Below are 18,514 nucleotides of genomic sequence, written 5' to 3' on the forward strand. Positions count from 1 at the left end.
GCAGGAGTTGCTTCCTTAAATACCATCAGGTTTTTAGGTAGTTCTAATCTGAGATCAGATGATAAGAAGAAAAGGAGAAGCTGAAGGCCTACCTGGAAACGATAAAAGGTGCCATCATCCTTCATGGTAAGAACATGGTCTGAGATGGGAAATACGTAGCCCTGGGCAGCTATAAGGCTTCCCAAGTGTATTGCTTCAACTGAGGGGACAGGGAAGAAGAAAGAGGTTATTGCAAAACTGTCAGAATGCAGGGCTACTTAGATGAGGTGTAAGTGGGATGGGGTAGGGTGAGCAGAAAGGCAACTAGAAGTCAACTGTCATCACCCCCAGATCACAGAATGATTGGTTGATAATTTCTGAAATGACTGCACTGGGCTGGGTGGAGATATCAATGGTTGGGAAGGTGACACGTGTCTGAGACTCCTCTGGATCCCAGCTCTGATCGCCTGATATTGTTTAACCCCCCAAGACTTCCAGAAAAAAGTCTAGCTTCCAGTTAGGATCATGGGCTCTGGTGTGGAAGTCTGTAAATAAGTGAGATGCTTCACGTAAAGTGCTTAGCAGTGTCTGGTGCATGGTAAGTGCTCAGTAAGTGCTGGCAGCCCTGATTCATATTTTTAGTTTCATTCTTTTTTTTTTTTAATCCCCACCAGCAATGAGCATGCAGCCTACAGAGTCTTCAGACTCGCGCTGCATTTCCTGACATGAGAATCCCACCAGCAAGGAGGAGGGTATTACTGTTCTCTTAAGGATAAAGAGGAATTAGAGGAAGAGAAAGCAGTAGCCTAGGGAGGCCAACCTAATACAAACATTGATATTTTTGCCACAACTTGTTGTTTTGTTACTTTAGCACCAGCCATAGGTAGATTCACATAAATAGTTAAGAATTTATATTTACTGTGAGCAGAGCTAAGAAAAAAGAAATTTAGATGGTTCTATCAGACATGATGTGTGCATGCTAAGTCGCTTCAGTCATGTCCAACTCTTTGTGACCCTATGGACTCTTCATGGGATTCTCCAGGCAAGAATACTGGAGTGGGTTACCATGCCCTCCTCCAGGGGATCTTCCCAACCCAGGGACTGAACCTGTATCTCTTATGTCTTCTGCAATGGCAGGTGGGTTCTTTACCACTAGCCACCTGGGAAGCTCACATGATAATCTTTTACAAGTATAAAAGTATTCTTATCAATAAAAATTAATTTTTGACTGTAGAAATTATTGACATACTCAGGGATATCTGGGAATTATTAATTTCATAAGTTCTGAAGCCTTTAAAGTGACTTGTATTGGCTTTATTTGCAAACTTTTTGGGAGTTTTAGCAAGTAATTAAACCTCTTCATTGTGATTCAGGCAATGTAATTTTAAGAACTGGCTCTAGAAGGCTGTTCAGTGACAGTGCTACAACTTTCAAGAGGTTGCATATGATCCAGTCATTTTGCATACTGAGAATCTGCTATTCTTCTTTGGAAGGAGTGCATACATTTATCACTGGTAGAATTGGGATGAATGGAATTGTATAGTGATTGCTTAGTGATAACCAGTTTGGTTCTGAAATCTATATGCTTCAAGAACCATGAGTCAAGCAGAAAAGGGAAATTTCATCACCTGCTCTTTCTTCAGAGAAGGAAGAACAAAACCCAGTCAGAAGGGGACTTTCAAGTCACCAATCTGGAGCTGGAAGTCTCACCTCATTCTTCAAAAGGCTTGTGCTTAGAGATGCTGCAGATGGGAAGGAAGAAGGGAAGGAGGGTGGACTTTGGCTACCTGATTTCCCAGGGTCTTGGTTGGCCTCATTTCTGCTGGTGAATTGTCCTAACTACTGCTCAACTACTTCTCAGAAGCCCAGATGGGTTCCAGACCTTGATATCCTCCCAAGGGCATCAAAGTATACTAGACCATGAGAGATAAGACCTGTGTCATTGAGGACCTCTCACAGAAGCTGCGTTCACTGGGACCAGAGGATTCCTACAGCATGTTCTACCACTAGCTGGTTCAGGGCTCTCAGAATATACCATTGCTGCTGCTACTACCACCACGGAAGATAATGATAAATACCTTTCAGAAATATGATAATTATTCCAGAAGGGCAAAGAAAACAGTACTCTTGGAAGAGAAAAAAACCGACCATGAAGACGGGTGACTCTACATCATGTAACTAAACTTGTAGAGACTTACGCAGTCCGGTTTTCAGAAGCAGATAATCAGAAGTCCAGGCTGCATAAGGCAAACACTTAGAGTAGTCAATATGGGTTTTTCCCTTAAAAGGATCAGCATTTATAGTTTTCTCCTGTGGTTTAAGAACTTGACTAGAACTAAGAATTTCCACTCGACATGAGAGTGGTCACTAGTCATGATGGAGAGAAAGGCTAGTGTCATTTCTGTTCATGCCCTACTTTTCTGGCACTCAGATTTCTTGCAACTATGTTTAATTGAATTCTATGTAAATTATAAATTGGGCTTCCCTGGTGGCTCATACGGTAAAGAATCTGCCTGCAATGCAGGAGAACTGGGTTTGATCCCTGGGTCAGGAAGATCCCCCTGGAGAAGGGAATGGCAACCCACTCCAGGATTAATGCCTGGAGAATTCCATGGACAGAGGAGCCTGGTGGGCTACAGTTCATGGTGTCGCAAAGAGTTGGACACAACTGAGTGACTAACTTCCACTGCCATAGTCAGTGGTCTTTGAAGGGCTACCCTTGTGGTTCAGTGGCAAAGAGTCTGTCTGTCATTGCAGGATGCAAGAGTTTGACTCTTGGCCCAGGAAGATCCCATGTGATAAGCAGCAACTGAGACTATAGACCACAACCGTTGAGCCTGTGCTTCAGAGCCTGGGAGCTGCAACAAGAGAAGCTGCCACAGTGAGAAGCCCACACAGCACAACTAGAGGAAAAAAGCCCTCTTGGCAGCAAAGACCAAGTACAGCTCTCCACCACCCAAAAACTAACCAAATAAAAATTACTAAAAAATAGTCTATTAATATTAAGAGCATCAGATTAAAATACAGAAGTGCTTGAGCTCTCATAGTGACCCCAGCAGGAATCAGAGTTGAAGGTCAGACACCTAGAATGGGCACTTGAAAAAAGTCTTTAAAGAGCAGAGCAATTGAAGGCCATTTAATTTGAGGCAAGTAGATCTAATCCCCAAGAACATCAGAATACATTACTGGATGTTTGTAAATATGACTTTCAGGCATCAAGAACACTTAGTTAAGATGGGGAGTGTATAATAACTTCAGAAAAGTTTACTTACCTAGAATTTTTATTTTTTTCCTGGAACCCCCCCACCTCCATTTTCTAATTATGCTGTAAAAATAAATTTTATTGCTTATTTGCTGGTGGGAGCACTGACTTGAAAACTGCTTTATTGGCCAGGGTTTGCTGTTGTTTTTCTGGTGAGGTTTTCCTAATTGCATTGCACAATTAAAGTTGAAAAAAATCACTCCTTCACTTCTTGCAGAAGCAGAGAACAGAAGGAGTCTTAGCAAATAATTAAACCTCTTAATTGTGGATCAGGCAATCTAATTTTAAGAGCTGGCTATAGAAGGCTGTTCCGTGACAGTGCTACAACTTATCTTTAATTGCTGTGGCTAACCAGAGTCCATGTTATTGTATCGGGCTCTTTGGCATTCTAAATGGTTGCTCATTTCCTCCAAGGGTAATTTAAATTTAAAGACAGAAACTCAGTGGAGGGAATAAATTAATTTTGTTTGTAAAGGGAGTGATTCCACATCTTGGAATTCACTTGTTTAAGCCCAGTTCTCAGGAGGGTAGGAGAAACTGGTCTGGAACTTGGGTATGGCTTGTTCACTAATATCATGCGGGTCAAGTCAGAGTTGAGGGTCAAGTACCTGGGTCCTCGATGGAAAGGTTCTTCATAAGCCACTGTACAATGTCCGTACCTGCAACAGTAAAGCAATTCCAATTGAAGACCTCATGGATGTTTAACTCTGTGCCAGAGGAAACATGGTTACCCGAGAGATCCCTAGGTCCAATTAGTACATACCTGGAGAGCTAGGTAATATTGATACTTTTCCATCCTAACCAACTCTTTCCACCCATTAGTATGCTTCCATAGTCACAATCCCATTCTTTTCCTCAAAAAAAACCACATCTGATGACACAGGATGATCTTGTGTCCACATTTCTAGGGAGCTTCGGGAGGGGACTTCCTGCGAATACATATTCTGATGACAGGCTAGAGGATGTTTCATCACTCCAGAACATTTCCTGAGGGAGGAGACTTCTTTTAGATCCCTATCCCCAACTGACAAGGCCTGCCCAACAGAGATGACCACACAGGTTCCTGAAAAAAAAAATAAACCTCTAATTTCTTCTGGCCTGGGCTTATCCTGAATGAATAAGCCCCTGTGTCTGTGGGAGAAACTTCTATGTGTTCATCCAAACCTCTGTCCTCCATCCCGGGGGGAACAACTATATTACACTTCCAGACCTTCGGGCAGTTGGGTGTGGATTGAGCTCTGACCAAAGAACGTGGGTGGAAATGCCATATGCCATTTCCAGACTCGGACCATAAAACTCCTGTCTGTCCCTCCACATCCCACACCCTTTCATCCCCATCTGCTGGATGAAGGGAGAGAGGGCAGAGCCACAATGTGGAAGGAGCCTGGGATCCTGAACAGACATGAAGATTGATGCCCATCTGGGGCTCTGACCTGACTGAAAAATAAACCTGTGATGTTGAAACCCAGGCATTTGAGAGTTATCTGTTTTAGTATCTAGTATTACCTTAACTAATGTAAATCTTAAGAATCAGAAGGGACTTTTAAAACTTATCTACTCCAACCCTAGCCAAGCATCATCCACAATACCCTGGATAAGAGGTGTTCTAATTTCCATTAAAAACAAAACAAAAACAAAACCCCAAGTGCCTGGAAACTCACAAATTCCTTCCTGGCAAGCCCGTGCCAGTTAAGTCATCTTCAATTTCTCTGAACTGAAATTGGCCCTTCTCTGAATTCCTCTCCTTGGTCTTAGTTTTGCCCTGTGATGATAGAAGAACTCAGACCTCTCACGCTCAGTGTATGAGCAATGCTATTCGAGAGGTTCCCCTGCTCCAGGTGAAATGTGCCTGGATTCCTCAGCTGTTTCTTCCCATGGTATGATTTGGGGTTTCTCACCACTGTGGTCAATATTCTCTGAATATATTTGCTTTTGTTTGCCTCCCTTTAAATGTGGCACCTAGGACCAGCGTTCTCAGGAAAGTGTGGTTCATGTGGGGGTGAAAGTGCAGTCACTCAGTCGTGTTCCGCTCTTTGTGACCCCGTGGATGGTAGACCACCAGGCTCCACTGTCCATAGGACTCTCCAGGCAAGAATACTGGGGTGGGTTGCCATTTCCTTCTCCAGGGGATCTTCCCGACCCAGGGGTCAAACCTGGGTCTCCCACATTGCAGGCAGATTCTTAACCTTCTGAGACACAAGGAAAGCCCTCATGTCAGGGTAGAGGAGTCCAATTTTCTGGGAGCTTCTGAACTTCTGGACAATCTACCATTGTCATTCCCATATCTCGCTTTAAACCAGTGCAGATCCTCAAAGGTCTGTACTTTATCACCTCAGGATGAAATGTTAGATGGAAAACATTCTGAAAGGGGCAGTGTTTCCAGAGACCCGAGTCTTGTCATGGGTCTGAATTATGCAGTGGGGGAGAGGGCCTGCCATCAGCTCTCCTCGGATTGACTCCCAGCTGAAATACCGGAGAACCAACAGAGGGGGTTGAACAAACAGTTCCCTTTTTCCAAAAGGAAAGTTGCTCAGAAATTTGACTGGGGGTGAGAAGTGAGATCAGCACAGGCCTGAGTGCTAGACATTTTGTTGCTCTCTGGAAGGAGAAGGAATCTTGCCGAGTAGACTGTCTGGTTCTTTGTGTACCACCCTACCTGCCCAGGACCAGCCTCCACTGATACAGCCCTGCAAGTCCCCCACATTTCAACCTCAATAGCAGGACTTCTAAGCACTGCCCAACTCTTGCTCCTGGATGGCATCTATGAGCTAAACTTTGGATTGAAAACACTCCTATTCATTCATGTTCTTTGAGAGAAAGCGTGAGTATGTATGTGTGTGTGTCCACTTCCTCCAAATTACACAAGTTCAACATTTGTCCTCGGAAATGAAGAACAAAGCAGAAATCAAATAAGAACTGTAATCCCAAGTTGGGGGTAGGGTGGGGGGAGACTCTAACCTATTTTTCCCGCAAAAGAAAAATAGTCCTTTTTTTTTGTGGGTTGCCTAGAAACGGAGAGGTTTCCAGCATCAGCAACAGCTCTCCCCCGGGCAGGAGGATTATCTTTCTGCTGAGCTTGCTGAACCATTATTTATCACCTGCCAAGATTGATTACTCACCCTGGGACAATGACAGCCCTTCCTTTCCCCTGTTAATTACTGTCATCATTAATATCCATGTCACTAATTAGTATTCATTCACATTGAAACTCCTTCCTTGCTATCATATCCGCTCCCCACCCCCCCACCCAACTCGGGCCTTCGGCACTATTGTCTGGGTTTCTATCCCCCTTTGGCTTTCTGCACTCATGTCCGGCTTAATTGTCCACAAGGCTCTGGTTTGCATTCACAGAGCTCAAGAATCACATGTAAGCACAATTTTGGTAAAGAAAGGAAAGTCACAAAAGCCCCTGGCCCTCTTCCCTGGCACTGCGGGGACCACAGACCTGGGTTTCTTGTCTCTGGTGCAGCCATCATGACCATCACCACTTCATTCGGGGAGCCGGGTGACCATCCTCAGGCTCCTGTGGGGCCAAGCTGCTGCCCCTGGCTGTCAAGGCCACCACCCTCCGTCTGCAGCACACACACCCCACAGCCATCCTCAACACGCGTGGGCTCTGCTTGGGGGACCTGAACACACACAGTGATGCCCGGGACTGTGGACAGTCTCATTCTCGTGGGCATGGGTTATTGCTTTGCCAGGCTAATCCAGAAAGGGCCAGCCTCAGCCTTGTGGCAGATTCAGCCTCAGGATCAAGGAAGGGAAACTTGCCGTGATATTATGTCCTTTAAGATGGCTACAGTTATCACACTGTAGAATCAGGTGAAAAGAGTCCAAATCATTATCAGGGGAAAGCATTTTTCTTCTTCTTTTTTCTCTTCCCTTTCTTCCTTCTTTTCCCCTTCTCCCAGTCATTCTTCCCTTCTTATTCTAGTAAGAAATCAAAGCAGATTATTTTTCTCTTCTATCCAAAATTGATGGTTGCCTTTTGTTACTGTTACTGGATTCTGCTTCTTATCTTTGTCAAGCTGCAGTCCCACAGCCTCCTGCTGCCCCAGGCCCGGCACTTTTGCTGCTCTCCAGGACTTCTCAGGTGGCTTACAGGTAAAGAGTCCACCTACCAGTGCAGGAGATGCAGGGTCAATTCCTGGGTCAGGAAGATCCCCCGGAGGAGGAAATGGCAACCCACTCCAGTACTCTTGCCTGGAAGATTCCATGGACAGAGGAGCCTGGTGGGTTATAGTCCATGGGGTCGCAAAGAGGTGGACACGACTGAGCAACCAAGCACACACAGGAGGAAAGGGCAGAGGAATGAAGATAGGACTTGCAAATCTGTCTGCTTCCTGAGGAGTAGAGAGCAGGAGGCTTGTCATGGGCCTCTGATCAGAGGCTCCCCGGCCATTTGGCTGGGCCTGAGTCTCAGAGTGGCCTTCTGTAGACTCTAACGGGGCTGGACTAAGGGTGGCCCCCTCCTCCCTGGAATTTGTTTACTTACTTACTGGGGTAGACTGAGACTCAGTGACCTCCTCCCAAGTCATGTTAAGTCTAGATCAATATAAACTGGATTTGAGTAAGCTAGTAAGACCTTCCAAGACTTTAGAGAGCTCTCTTTCTGGTGTGGGGGAGACCCTTATTATAAAAGCATTCTGTTCTGGGCTTGGTTTCAGGTGTTTTAAGCTCCCCGAAAGAATGAGGGATACCTGGAACTTCTTTTGAAATAAGTCAGAACCCAAGCAGATCCTACTATGACACACTTCTTTCATTTCCCCCAAAGACTATGCAAACTTGACAAAAGACTGGTTCCAGTCACCGACAAATTTCAAGTTATCTGCAGTTTGGTAGCTTGTGTATCATGGTTCTGGTAACTGAAGCAATTAACAACTTACTCATCAGTCTTGCCCACTGGGGAAAGACACTTCCGTTTGAGTAAACTATTTTTTTCTGGAGCCCAACCAAGGATAAGATGGTACTCCTTAGGCAAGGATATGACTCCGTCCTCCATCGGATTTTCATGAAACTGCCAAGGTCTCAGCGACTCCTTTGAGTGAAGAACGCAGCTTGTGCCATCTCATCATGCATGCAGGTGCCACGTGCAGGCCAGTGTCCACCCAGAAGGATGACAATCCCCAGTGCTCACTGTACTAGGCCAGCGTTAGACACTTAACCCTGTTGTCATATGTCATCTTGACAACATGTAAAATATAGTAACTCACATCCATTTCAGAGATTAGACCCAGAGAGGCCCCAGGTCACATGTTAGTACCTAATGCAGCCCAGTTTGGAATCCACAATATCTCATGTCTAATATTATTTCCACCACACAGTTCTGCTCCTCTTATCTCTGAATAACTTCCCAAGTAGTCCACAGAACAACTGGAAAAGTTATCTTCTGTACTCAACTGCCTTCCTGAAGCTGAGACACTAGTTTAGCCATAATAATAATTACTGCTTTAGCTACTAAGCTAATAATTTATTGAGTAATTTCTCTATTTGAAGTTTTGGAATGATTCTACTATAATATTGCATGCATGCTAAGTCACTTTAGTTGTGTCCAATTCTTTGCGACTCTTTGGACTGTAAGCCCACCAGGCTCCTCTGTCCATGGGATTCGCCAGGCAAGAATACTGGAGTGGGTGGCCATGCCCTCTTCCAGGGGATCTTCTTGACCCAGGGATCAAACCTGTCTCACTTATGTCTCCTGCATTGGCAGATGGGTTCTTTTGCCACCAGCGCCATAATAATTTGATGATGTAAACAAATTATTATCTCCATTTTTCAGATGAATTGAAGGACACTCTATAAGTAGAGAAGTTTTTACACTTTTAGACCATTCTTTTATGACTTAGTTAAAAAACAATAAAGTGTAACAGTTAGCTATCAGAGAAAGCTTAAGAGAAAACATTTAACTAGGCTTTGCTGGGTGGACACAGTGAATAGCTGGCAGTAAGAGAGAAGGAAATACAGGTAGAAGGACTAGTGCAATAAAGCCTAGTGGCATTTTTTGAGAGGTACTGTTTGATCAATGGGTTTGATTTTCCTAAGGAAAATGGTGACACATTTAACAGATATACATTTGCTTCCCGAGCATATGAAGCAATAAAGCACATTGCTTATAAAGTTGGGCAGACTTGAGTTCCACTCACGGTACATCATTTCCAAATTGTATGACCCCGGGCAGGTGCCTTAACCAACACCCACTCCAATCTCATGGGTTAACTGGGGGAAATTCTGCCTGCTTCCAGGATAAAACAAGCGAAACCCTCACCAAAAGCCTGACCCATGGTTTTGCTGAAATTTCTTATTAGATCACCTGCCTGCTCTGTGCCCTCATTGTTTCCTTGTATGAAAATGAGGATGATAATAAAAAGGACCTGATGTTTAGGCTCTGGGGTTAAAGGAGACGCTGTACGCAATGCCGGCACAGTGCCTGGAATGTAATAAGAATAACACGCGTGAGCTATGGAGGCAGTCTGTGTTCTATATTCACACTGGAGCCAAGTGTCTCACCAAGTCATCAGCATGGCTCAGAGAGGCAGCAACAACTTGAACTTCTTGTTATCTGCCTGCGTTATTTTAGCGTCAGAGAATCTCAAAGGTCTTCTGATGCTTTTTAGGAAGGGTTTTCTTGATGGACAGAAGGGGAGGGAGTTGCAGCAGACAAGCTTTATGAGGCTGGTGGGGGACCCCCTCCGGCAGCTTTTGTAGCCTTGCTCCTCAGAGGATATTTTCCGGGTCAGGGAGGACCTTCTCTAGGAGCACTCATCTCAGTTTGGAACTAGATATCCACGATGTGATGATTTGGTCAGTGTCTGCTTCCCCCCTGTATCCGTTTCCTGGGACCACCTAACAAAGCACCACAAACGGAGCAGCTTCAACCACAGAAATGTATCGTCTCTCAGTTCTGGAGATGGGAAGTCCAGGATGCAGATGTGGACAGAGCTGGTTCATGAGGGCTGTGGGAGAAGCTGTTTCAGTCTTGCCCCTCACTCCTGGAGGTCTGCTGGCGGCCTCTGGTGTGTCTTGTGGAAGCATCACCCCCACCTCTGCCTTCATCTTCAAACGGCCCCTTCCTGCATGCGTGTCCCTGTGTCCACTTTCTCCTTGTCCTAAGGACATAGTGGATGAGGGCCACCTAAACGAGTTCACCTTAACTAATCACACACATCAACAACCTTGTGTCCAAATCAGCTCACATTCTAAGGGCTTGGAGGTTAGGACCACGACATATAAATTTTGGGGGTGACACAATTCAATCCATAACAATCGTTCTGAGTGAGCAGGACTCATATTTTTTCATCTCTGGCACCAAGCAAAAACCTGTCATGAAGCTGGTTTAATTAATGCTTATTGATCAATTGTTCCGTTCCGTCGCTCAGTCGTGTCCGACTCTTTGCGACCCCATGGACTGTAGCCTACCAGGCTTCTCCGTCCATGGGATTCTCCAGGCAAGAATACTGGAGTGGGTTACCGTTTCCTTCTCCAGGGGATCTTCCCGACCCAGGGATCGAATGCGGGTCTCCCGCATTAGTTACATTCAAATGGGCAACATATAATACATAGCCATTCATATTGCACATATTCATTGCATTAAAAAATTTTTTTATCAGTTTTTTGTGACACATGAAAACTTCATCACAGGCCAGCACCAGTTGTGGTACTGGGCATTTTGCAACTACTGCTTTAGAGGAAAGTTCAAGATTTTTCATCCATTGACATTTGCTTTGAAAAACCACCTTTCTCCCTGTAAAAAGAAGTCTCAACAAACACCTTAAAAAACATTAGGTAAATAGATAAACAACCAGGATTGGCTGCCTAGCACAGGGAACTGTATTCAGCATTTGGAATAAACTGTAATTGTTGTTCAGTCGTTAAATCCTGTCCCACTCTTTGCGACCCCATGGACTGCAGCACACCAGGCTTCCCTGTCCTTCTCTATCTCCTGGGTTTGCTCAAACTCACATCCATTGAGTCTGTGATGCCATCCAACCATTTCATCCTCTGTCACCCCCTTCTCCTTCTGCCCTCAATCTTTCCCAGCATCAGGGTCTTTTCCAATGACTCGGAAAAAGACCAAAGAAAAGCATAGATACCTATTCATATCCATATAACCGAATTACTTTGCTGTATACCTGAAATTAACACAACATTGTGAATCAACTATACTTCAATAAAAAAACCCAAAACATTAGGCAGTAATCTGAACTACCCCCTTCTCCTCATTCAGCCCTGGCTGTCACTTAAAGAGGACAACCAGTAGAAGGAAAGGTGGTCTTCAACGCCCTTCTCAGGTCGAAAGACCCCCTCCTCCCTCCTCTCTCCTGTCCCTGCGCTGGCCCCCCTGGCTCTCTGGCTGCGGAGTTCAAACTGCCTGCGACCAGCTTCGAATCGGCGCTGATTCTCCCTTCTTAACAGGAGGCTTTTGTGTCAGTCTGACTTGAAGAGTTTGGAGCAATTAAATCCAGACACACAGACCGATGATTGTGAACTGGCGATACCCAAGCATCACCGCCTTCTTCAGCCCTAAACCAGGGCGGGCCGGGCCCACCTCCCTGGGGTCTTCTTTCCAGGCCAGGCACATAGGCCTGCCCACCTCCATGGGCACGTGGCAACTGCGCCCCACAGCGACCCACAGTGGGAAAGACAGCCAGCCACGGGGAACCCCCTGGTGGGACTTCTCCTGCCTGCCGGCTCCCCCCCGGCTCAGACCGCGCTTCCCCGCTTGCTTCCCAAGCATTATGAAAAATAATAGGGGGCAGGAGACCGGGCGAGGTTATTACCAACTCATAAATCAACTGGGAAGCTCTGAGGGTTGTGGTGAGGTGTCTGAGCCGGGCTCCCCCCGGTTTGTTATCTCACCCGGGGCCCCCACCATTGATTCATAACCTCATAACCCTCCGCGTCCGAATCCCAAGTCTTCTAATTGTCACCCGCTGAGTACATGATTTGCAAGAGGATGCGGGCTGCGGCAGACGTGGGGGTGGAGGAGAGATTAGTTTTGTCAATCAAAAGCGTCCAGGGCGAGGAGGTGCACACCCGGGATTTAGCTCAGCGATCAGCTTATTAAAGGGGAGGGTGGCTATGCTACACAGACGCACTTCGCACAGGGAGATGGAGGATCTCGGCCTCTGTCGGGGGAGGGGGAGTGGGCTGGTGGTGGCCCCTGCTCCCTGAGGGTGGCTGCCGTCCAGGCCCGCCTTCCGCCCCATCCGAAGGCAGAAATGAAAAACAGACAAGCAGATTTGCAGCTTTGGGGGAGAAGTGAGCTAATGCCAGGTGTTCACTAGCCACATTGGAGAGAAAGTGACAAACGTTCTGAGGACTGTGGCTCCTTTCCAGCAGGGCTGGAAGGGTCCCAGGGCTGGACGATGTCAGGGCAGGTGCTGTCTACTAGGCACCTCATCTATGCGCCTTTGAACCTGAAACGTGGTGTGAGAATAGTGAAATTAATCTGAGAGGCTAAGGCTTTCTGGAAGGGAGCAGAGAGGCAGTCTTTGTGATGTCCAGGTGTGCAGGCTGCAATCACTTTACCTGGAATCTGATCCGTCTAACTGCACTGTTTGGGAATAATGCTGACACGCTTCCACAGCACTGATCTAAGGCTTACGTCTGCAAAGTGCTGCTGGACACCTGCCACCACCTCGGGAAGGTGTGCTCAGCAGGGAGTGTGAGCAGCCCAGGTTTCAAGCGGAGTCTGGGACACACAGGTGCCTGGGCAAAGACTGAATTCATGTTGCACTCATTTTAGCTCTGGGGCCCTGGAGCTCTGGCTTCCTGGAACACTGTTGGTTTTTGTCATCAGACAGACCTGGGTTCATATCCTGACTCTACCCCTTGCTAGCTGACCACCTTGGATGAGTTATTCAACCACCTTGACACCCAGTTTACCCATTTGCAAAATGGGTCCATCACAGAATCTACCCCAGACTGTGTTATGAGTATTTAAATGGAGGTGGGCATCCCGAACCATGGATAATTCTGGTTCCTTTCCACTTACAGCTGATGCACACCTCCATCTGCCCAGAGTGGAGTCTGGCCTGGAGCTCATCTGCTGGGCAGCGAGCCTTAGGTGGAATCAAGCCTTCCTCCCGGCTCCTCCCTCAGCCTGTGTTGCAGGCCTAGACTAGACAGTTCAGAGCTGGCTCTAGCTTCCATCTTTCAAGATGGAATGAGTCCATGCAGATGAATGAGTCCATCCTTTTAAAAACTGGTCTGGGAACTTCTCCATCAATAGAAGATCTACTCCCAGTTCAATTTGCAGTTCCTGAGGCAAAACAGAACCCCAAGGAACCCCAATATCTCTCCAATCTGAATCCTGTGTCTGAGTCTGGGTTCCCCCTCCCAGTAGCTCTGCAACCTTGGGGATGTGCCGTATTCTAAGCTTCAGTTTCTCTAGGATATGATAAAAGCACCGTCTGAGAGGGAGGCATGGGATAATTCCTGTAAAAGCTTCAACTCTGTGTCCTTCAGCACAGGGGAAATGATCAGCATGGGCTGGCTTCAACATCATCATTATTATTATTGCTATTCCTTCCGATTGGACCACTCTCGTTCCTTTACCTGCAGTGATTAATAAGATGGCTCTGTTCTTAAACAAAAAAGTGCACACGTGGGCTACAAGGCTGGGCTAGAGTGTTGGTGGGGAGTGTTCATAGGCCACAGACAGAGTATGTAATTCCAGCTCATCCAGTTTCAGGAGACAGTTCACAGAGAAGGAGGTGCTTAGCATCAGTGAGAAAAGATTGAGGAGAGTATTGGATGTAGAGCCAAGAACAAAGCCATTCAAAGCAATCACACCAACAGTACCATGTGACAGCTAGCATTTACATGCAGGCTTGAACAGCAAGTCTCTGTGAAAGGGAACAGAGTCTCGAAGGGCAAAAGTCACAGCATGCTCAGGCATCACTTACATGCAAAGCACTTAGCCAGTCACCAGGGGCTGAGAGTCACGCGTGAATCACAAAAGAACCAGGCTTAAAGAGCTGCAGGGAGATGATGTCAGAACTGCCGGGGAATGAGCTCATGCTTTCCTGGCATCAGGATCCTGGCCTTTCCCCCCGATCCCTCCCTCAGCCTGGGCCTCATGGCCACTGCCAGTGGTGCCCTGATCCCTTCCTGCAGTTGACCTCAGGAAGTGATGTGCTGTTGGGTCAGCCTGCATCCCTCACACCTCTGCTGCTGGTCACCATCCCAGATCGCTGCTCAGCGGCCTTCAGCGAGGCGTCCCAAACCCAGAGGGACTCGTGTGCAGGACACCACCACTGTTTCCGCTCCCTGTCATCATTTAGGGAAGGGTATAGCCTTGGGCTTCTCTGGGGTCTGCTGCCATCTTGCCTCCAAGGACTACTCCCCCTTGACTTTCCCCTGAAGGAGCCTTGAGTCCTCGGGGCTGAGAGCAGGGCTGTCTGGGGCGGGGGGCGGTGGGTGTTGATGACCATGAAACAGAAGCAGTGGCAGGAATGATAGGAACTGGTCAGAGACCTGTGTGTCCTGACCCTGCTGAGGGCTGGCAAGGGCCCTGGATAACAAGTCGTCAGCAAGAAATGGGAGCACAAATCCATGGGAAAGCTGGTGGCAGTCAGGCCACACTGCCCACCTTCCCTGCCCCAGGCTTTCCTCCTGAAATCCCTAACTCCTTTTCTGCTTTGGGCATTTAGGTAAGAAAAAAGTGAGATAATGAGGGGCCTGGATGCTGTGAAGACTGGGAGGCGGGCGAGGTGACATTTACATGGAGGCCTGAGAGCAGGAAGATGATGCATCGGGATGAAGAGCAGTTAGGTGGGAACAAGCAGAAGAAAGGTGCAGGCAATTGGAGGTGTGATGGGAGATGGAGGGGCTGCACCCCCTGGAAGTCTCTGGAAGGCTGGAGAAGGGGAGGGGTCTGTGCGTTTTTAAAGGCTGCATTGGCTGCTGCGTGGAGAAGGGATTGCAGAGGGGCAGGAGAAGCAGGAGACCAGCCAGCAGCCATTTTTCATGGTTTCAAGAAGAAATCTAATGCAGGCTGGGCTCCCTGGTGGCAAGGAGATGGAGAAGAGCAAAATGGGGCCTGGGTCTGTTTCGGAAGCAGGGCTCCTGGTCCCCTTGAACGCATGGGACCCGGAGTAAGGGAACACGAGGAGTCAGGCTTGACTTCTGGTTTCTAGCTTGACTAATGGCTGCAGGTGAAGCTTAGCCTACCTGAGATGGGGAAGCAGGTTGGGGAGGACCCCTGGGTTCATTATTGGCCATGTTTTGTCTGAATCAGATGTATACGGCAGCCATCCAAGTGGTGATGTTGAGTCTGCCAGTGGACGTAGAAGGCTGAGTTTTCAGGGACAGAGCAACCCGGGGATTGTATTTGGGTGTCACTGGTGGGGAGAAAGTACCTCAAGAAGGGAGGCTGGGTGAGATCACCGGAGGGGAACATGTAGACAGAGAAGAGAGGGCTTTGGACTCAAACCCTGGGCCTGGCAGTGGCAGAGCTGGCGGGGACCCACGCCTGCCCTTCCTTGCTCTGGAATGACTTCTGTTACCCTGAGCGCCTGGGCTTCTCTCTTATGTGACTTATCCCGTGATGCATCCTCTTCCTCAGGAGATGTGAGACGAGAGGATAAATGAGCTCCAACTCTGGACCCTCCACCAGCTCCTCCTGGAACCTGCCCTTCCAGCCACCTCCCTTTCCTGCTCACGTCATGATTCAGGGAAAAATCAACACTCCCCACCACGCCCAGCACCTGACAGCTCGGCCCAGCGCCCAAGCCAGAGAGACAGCTAAGGGTTTCTGCATTCTCTTCTGGTTTATAACTAAGTTTAAAAGCTTGCTTTCTGGATTTTTGGTCACTAAGTTCCCTGAAAGCATCTTGTGGGGGCTCTGGAGCTGGCCCGTGGCTGAGCTCTGCCGGGTGAACACAGCCTGGGAGTGATGTCAAGCTTCACATCCCACCCGGGGTTACAGACTCTGGGGAGGAATGCCGTCTTTCTAATGGGCAAGCCTCATTTCGTTTCCGTCAGCTCCAGACCAAGAGAAGCTGGCTTTTGTTCAGAGAACATGTTAGGAATGTTTCAAACTGAGAAATCTTGTACAGTAAGTTCTTGACATAGAAATGAGTTCCGTTCCAAGAGCGCATTCATAAGTCCGGTTTGTTCATAAGTCCAACAAAGTTAGCCTCGATAACTAGTTAGCCTAGATAAAGTTAGCCAATTGTATTGTGATAGGCTTACAATACTTTTCACACAAATAATACATAGAAAACAAACACAAAGAATAAAGAAAACATTGCAAAATTCATTTTTACAGGCGTATGGTTGCTTTACAATGTTATCTTAGTTTCTGCTGCACAGCAAAGTGAATCAGTTATATGTATACGTGAATCCACCCTTTTTTCCATTTCCTCCCCATTTAGGTCACCACAGAGCACTGAGTAGAGGTCCCTGTGCTGTAGAGTGTGTTCTCATCAGTTTTCTGTTTTATACATAGTAGTGTATCCGGAGAAGGCAATGGCACCCCACTCCAGTACTCTTGCCTGGAAAATCCCATGGACGGAGGAGCCTGGTAGGCTGCAGTCCATGGGGTTGCTAAGAGTCGGACACAACTGAGAGACTTCACTTTCACTTTTCACTTTCATGCATTGGAGAAGAAAATGGCAACCCACTCCAGTGTTCTTGCCTGGAGAATCCCAGGGATGGGGGAGCCTGGTGGGCTGCTGTCTCTGCGGTCGCATAGAGTCAGACACGACTGAAGTGACTTAGCAGCAGCAGCAGCAGCAGTGTATGTATCAATCCCAGTCTTTCGGTTCTGTACATCTGTGTCTCTATTTCTGCTCTGCAAACAAGTTCATCTGTACCCTTTTTCTAGATTCCACATATAAGCCAAATTCTACGATGTCTGTTTTTCTCTTTCTGACTTATTTCATTCTGTATGACAGGCTCTAGGTCCATCCATGTCTCTGCAAATGGCATGATTTTGTTCCTTTTTTTTTTTTTTTTGACTGAGCAATGGTCCATTGTGTATATGTACCACATCTTTATCCATTCCTCTGTTGATGGATACTTAGGTTGCTTCCATGTCCTGGCTATTGTAAACAGTGCTGCAGTGAACACTGGGATGAGTGCTATCTTTTTGAAATGCGGTTTTCTCTGGGTATGTGCCCAGGAGTGGCTGGGTCATATGGCAGTCCTATTTTTAGTTTTTGAGTATTCTGTTTTTGAGTACACTGTTCTCCACAGTGAACCATTTACATTACCACCAACAGTGTAGGAAGTTTCCCTTTTCTCCACACCCTTCCCAGCATTTATTGTTTGTAGATTTTTTTGATGATGGCCATTCTGACTGGTGTGAGGTGATACCTCACTATAGTTTTGATTTGCATTTCTCTAAAAGTTCATGATGTTGAGCATCTTTTCATGTTTGTTGGCCATCTGTGTGTCTTCTTTGGAAGAATGTGTATTTAGATTTTCCTCCTATTTTTTGATTGTGTCATTTCTTTTTTTAATACTGAGCTGCTTGAGCTATTTATTTATTTTGGAGATTAATCCCTTGTCAGTTGCTTCGTTGGCAATTATTGAGGTTGTATGGCTCAGCATATAGACTGAACTAAAGGCTGGTGTCTGAACAAATAACATGATAAAAGATACTGTCTGTTTTATTAAAATATTTTCTCAGCAATGGTAATATCCATGCTGTTGGGAGGGTAGTAGATTGAGAGACCCAGACTTAGAGTTCATTAAGGAGAGAGTCATGTATAATTTTGAGGAATTGGGACTATGTTCAGCTCTACATTCTAGAAAACAAACAAGCAAAATAATAGTGGCTTAAACAAGATACAAGTATATTCGGTAAAATAATCTGGAGGTGGCTCCATAGGATCCTCAGGAATCTGCACTTTAACATTTCTCTTCCACCCTCCAAGTGCTTGGTTTTTACCCTCAAGGTCAACTTATGCTTCAGAATGTCTGCTGAAGTGCCAGCCATCACATCTCAGCATCAAGCAGGGGGTAGAAGGAAAAGCAGAAAAGCTAAGGAGTGCCTTTCCCAGGTGAGACCCCTCCCATTAAGCACGTTTCCTGGAAGCCCCCTTTTCTGTTCACACACTGTGATACACAGAATAATGGGTCCCCAAAGACGTCCATGTCCTAGTCTCCAGAACTGTGAATATCTACCTTCCACGGCAAAAAGGACTTTGCAGTTGAAATTAAGGCCCTCAAGATGGAGAAATTATCCTAGATTATCCGGACGGGACCAATGTAGTCATAAGGCTCTTTATAGGAGAGAGAGAGAGGAATATCAGGGAGAGAAGG

General features: G+C 46.7%; 1 protein-coding gene across 19 annotated transcripts in view; it reads right to left on the bottom strand.

The window, feature by feature from the left end:
• Positions 1-18,514, bottom strand: part of RGS6 (regulator of G protein signaling 6) — a 615,519-nt gene that overhangs the window by 103,743 nt on the left and 493,262 nt on the right. For all 19 annotated transcript variants that reach the window (XR_008687250.2, XR_016038168.1, XM_088839478.1 and 16 more), the window contains 2 exons: positions 3,850-3,900; positions 93-199 (listed from right to left, as the gene is read on the bottom strand). Coding sequence is in view for 17 of the 19 variants with exons in the window: in XM_088839478.1 (XP_088695604.1) it covers positions 93-199; positions 3,850-3,900 (158 nt within the window). In the remaining 2 variants the exon portion in view is untranslated. The remainder of the gene's footprint in view (positions 1-92; positions 200-3,849; positions 3,901-18,514) is intronic.

Source organism: Moschus berezovskii, chromosome 9, assembly GCF_049115385.1.
Source record: "Moschus berezovskii isolate FMDL1 chromosome 9, NW_MosBer_1.0, whole genome shotgun sequence".
NCBI classification, from domain to species: Eukaryota; Metazoa; Chordata; class Mammalia; order Artiodactyla; family Moschidae; genus Moschus; species Moschus berezovskii.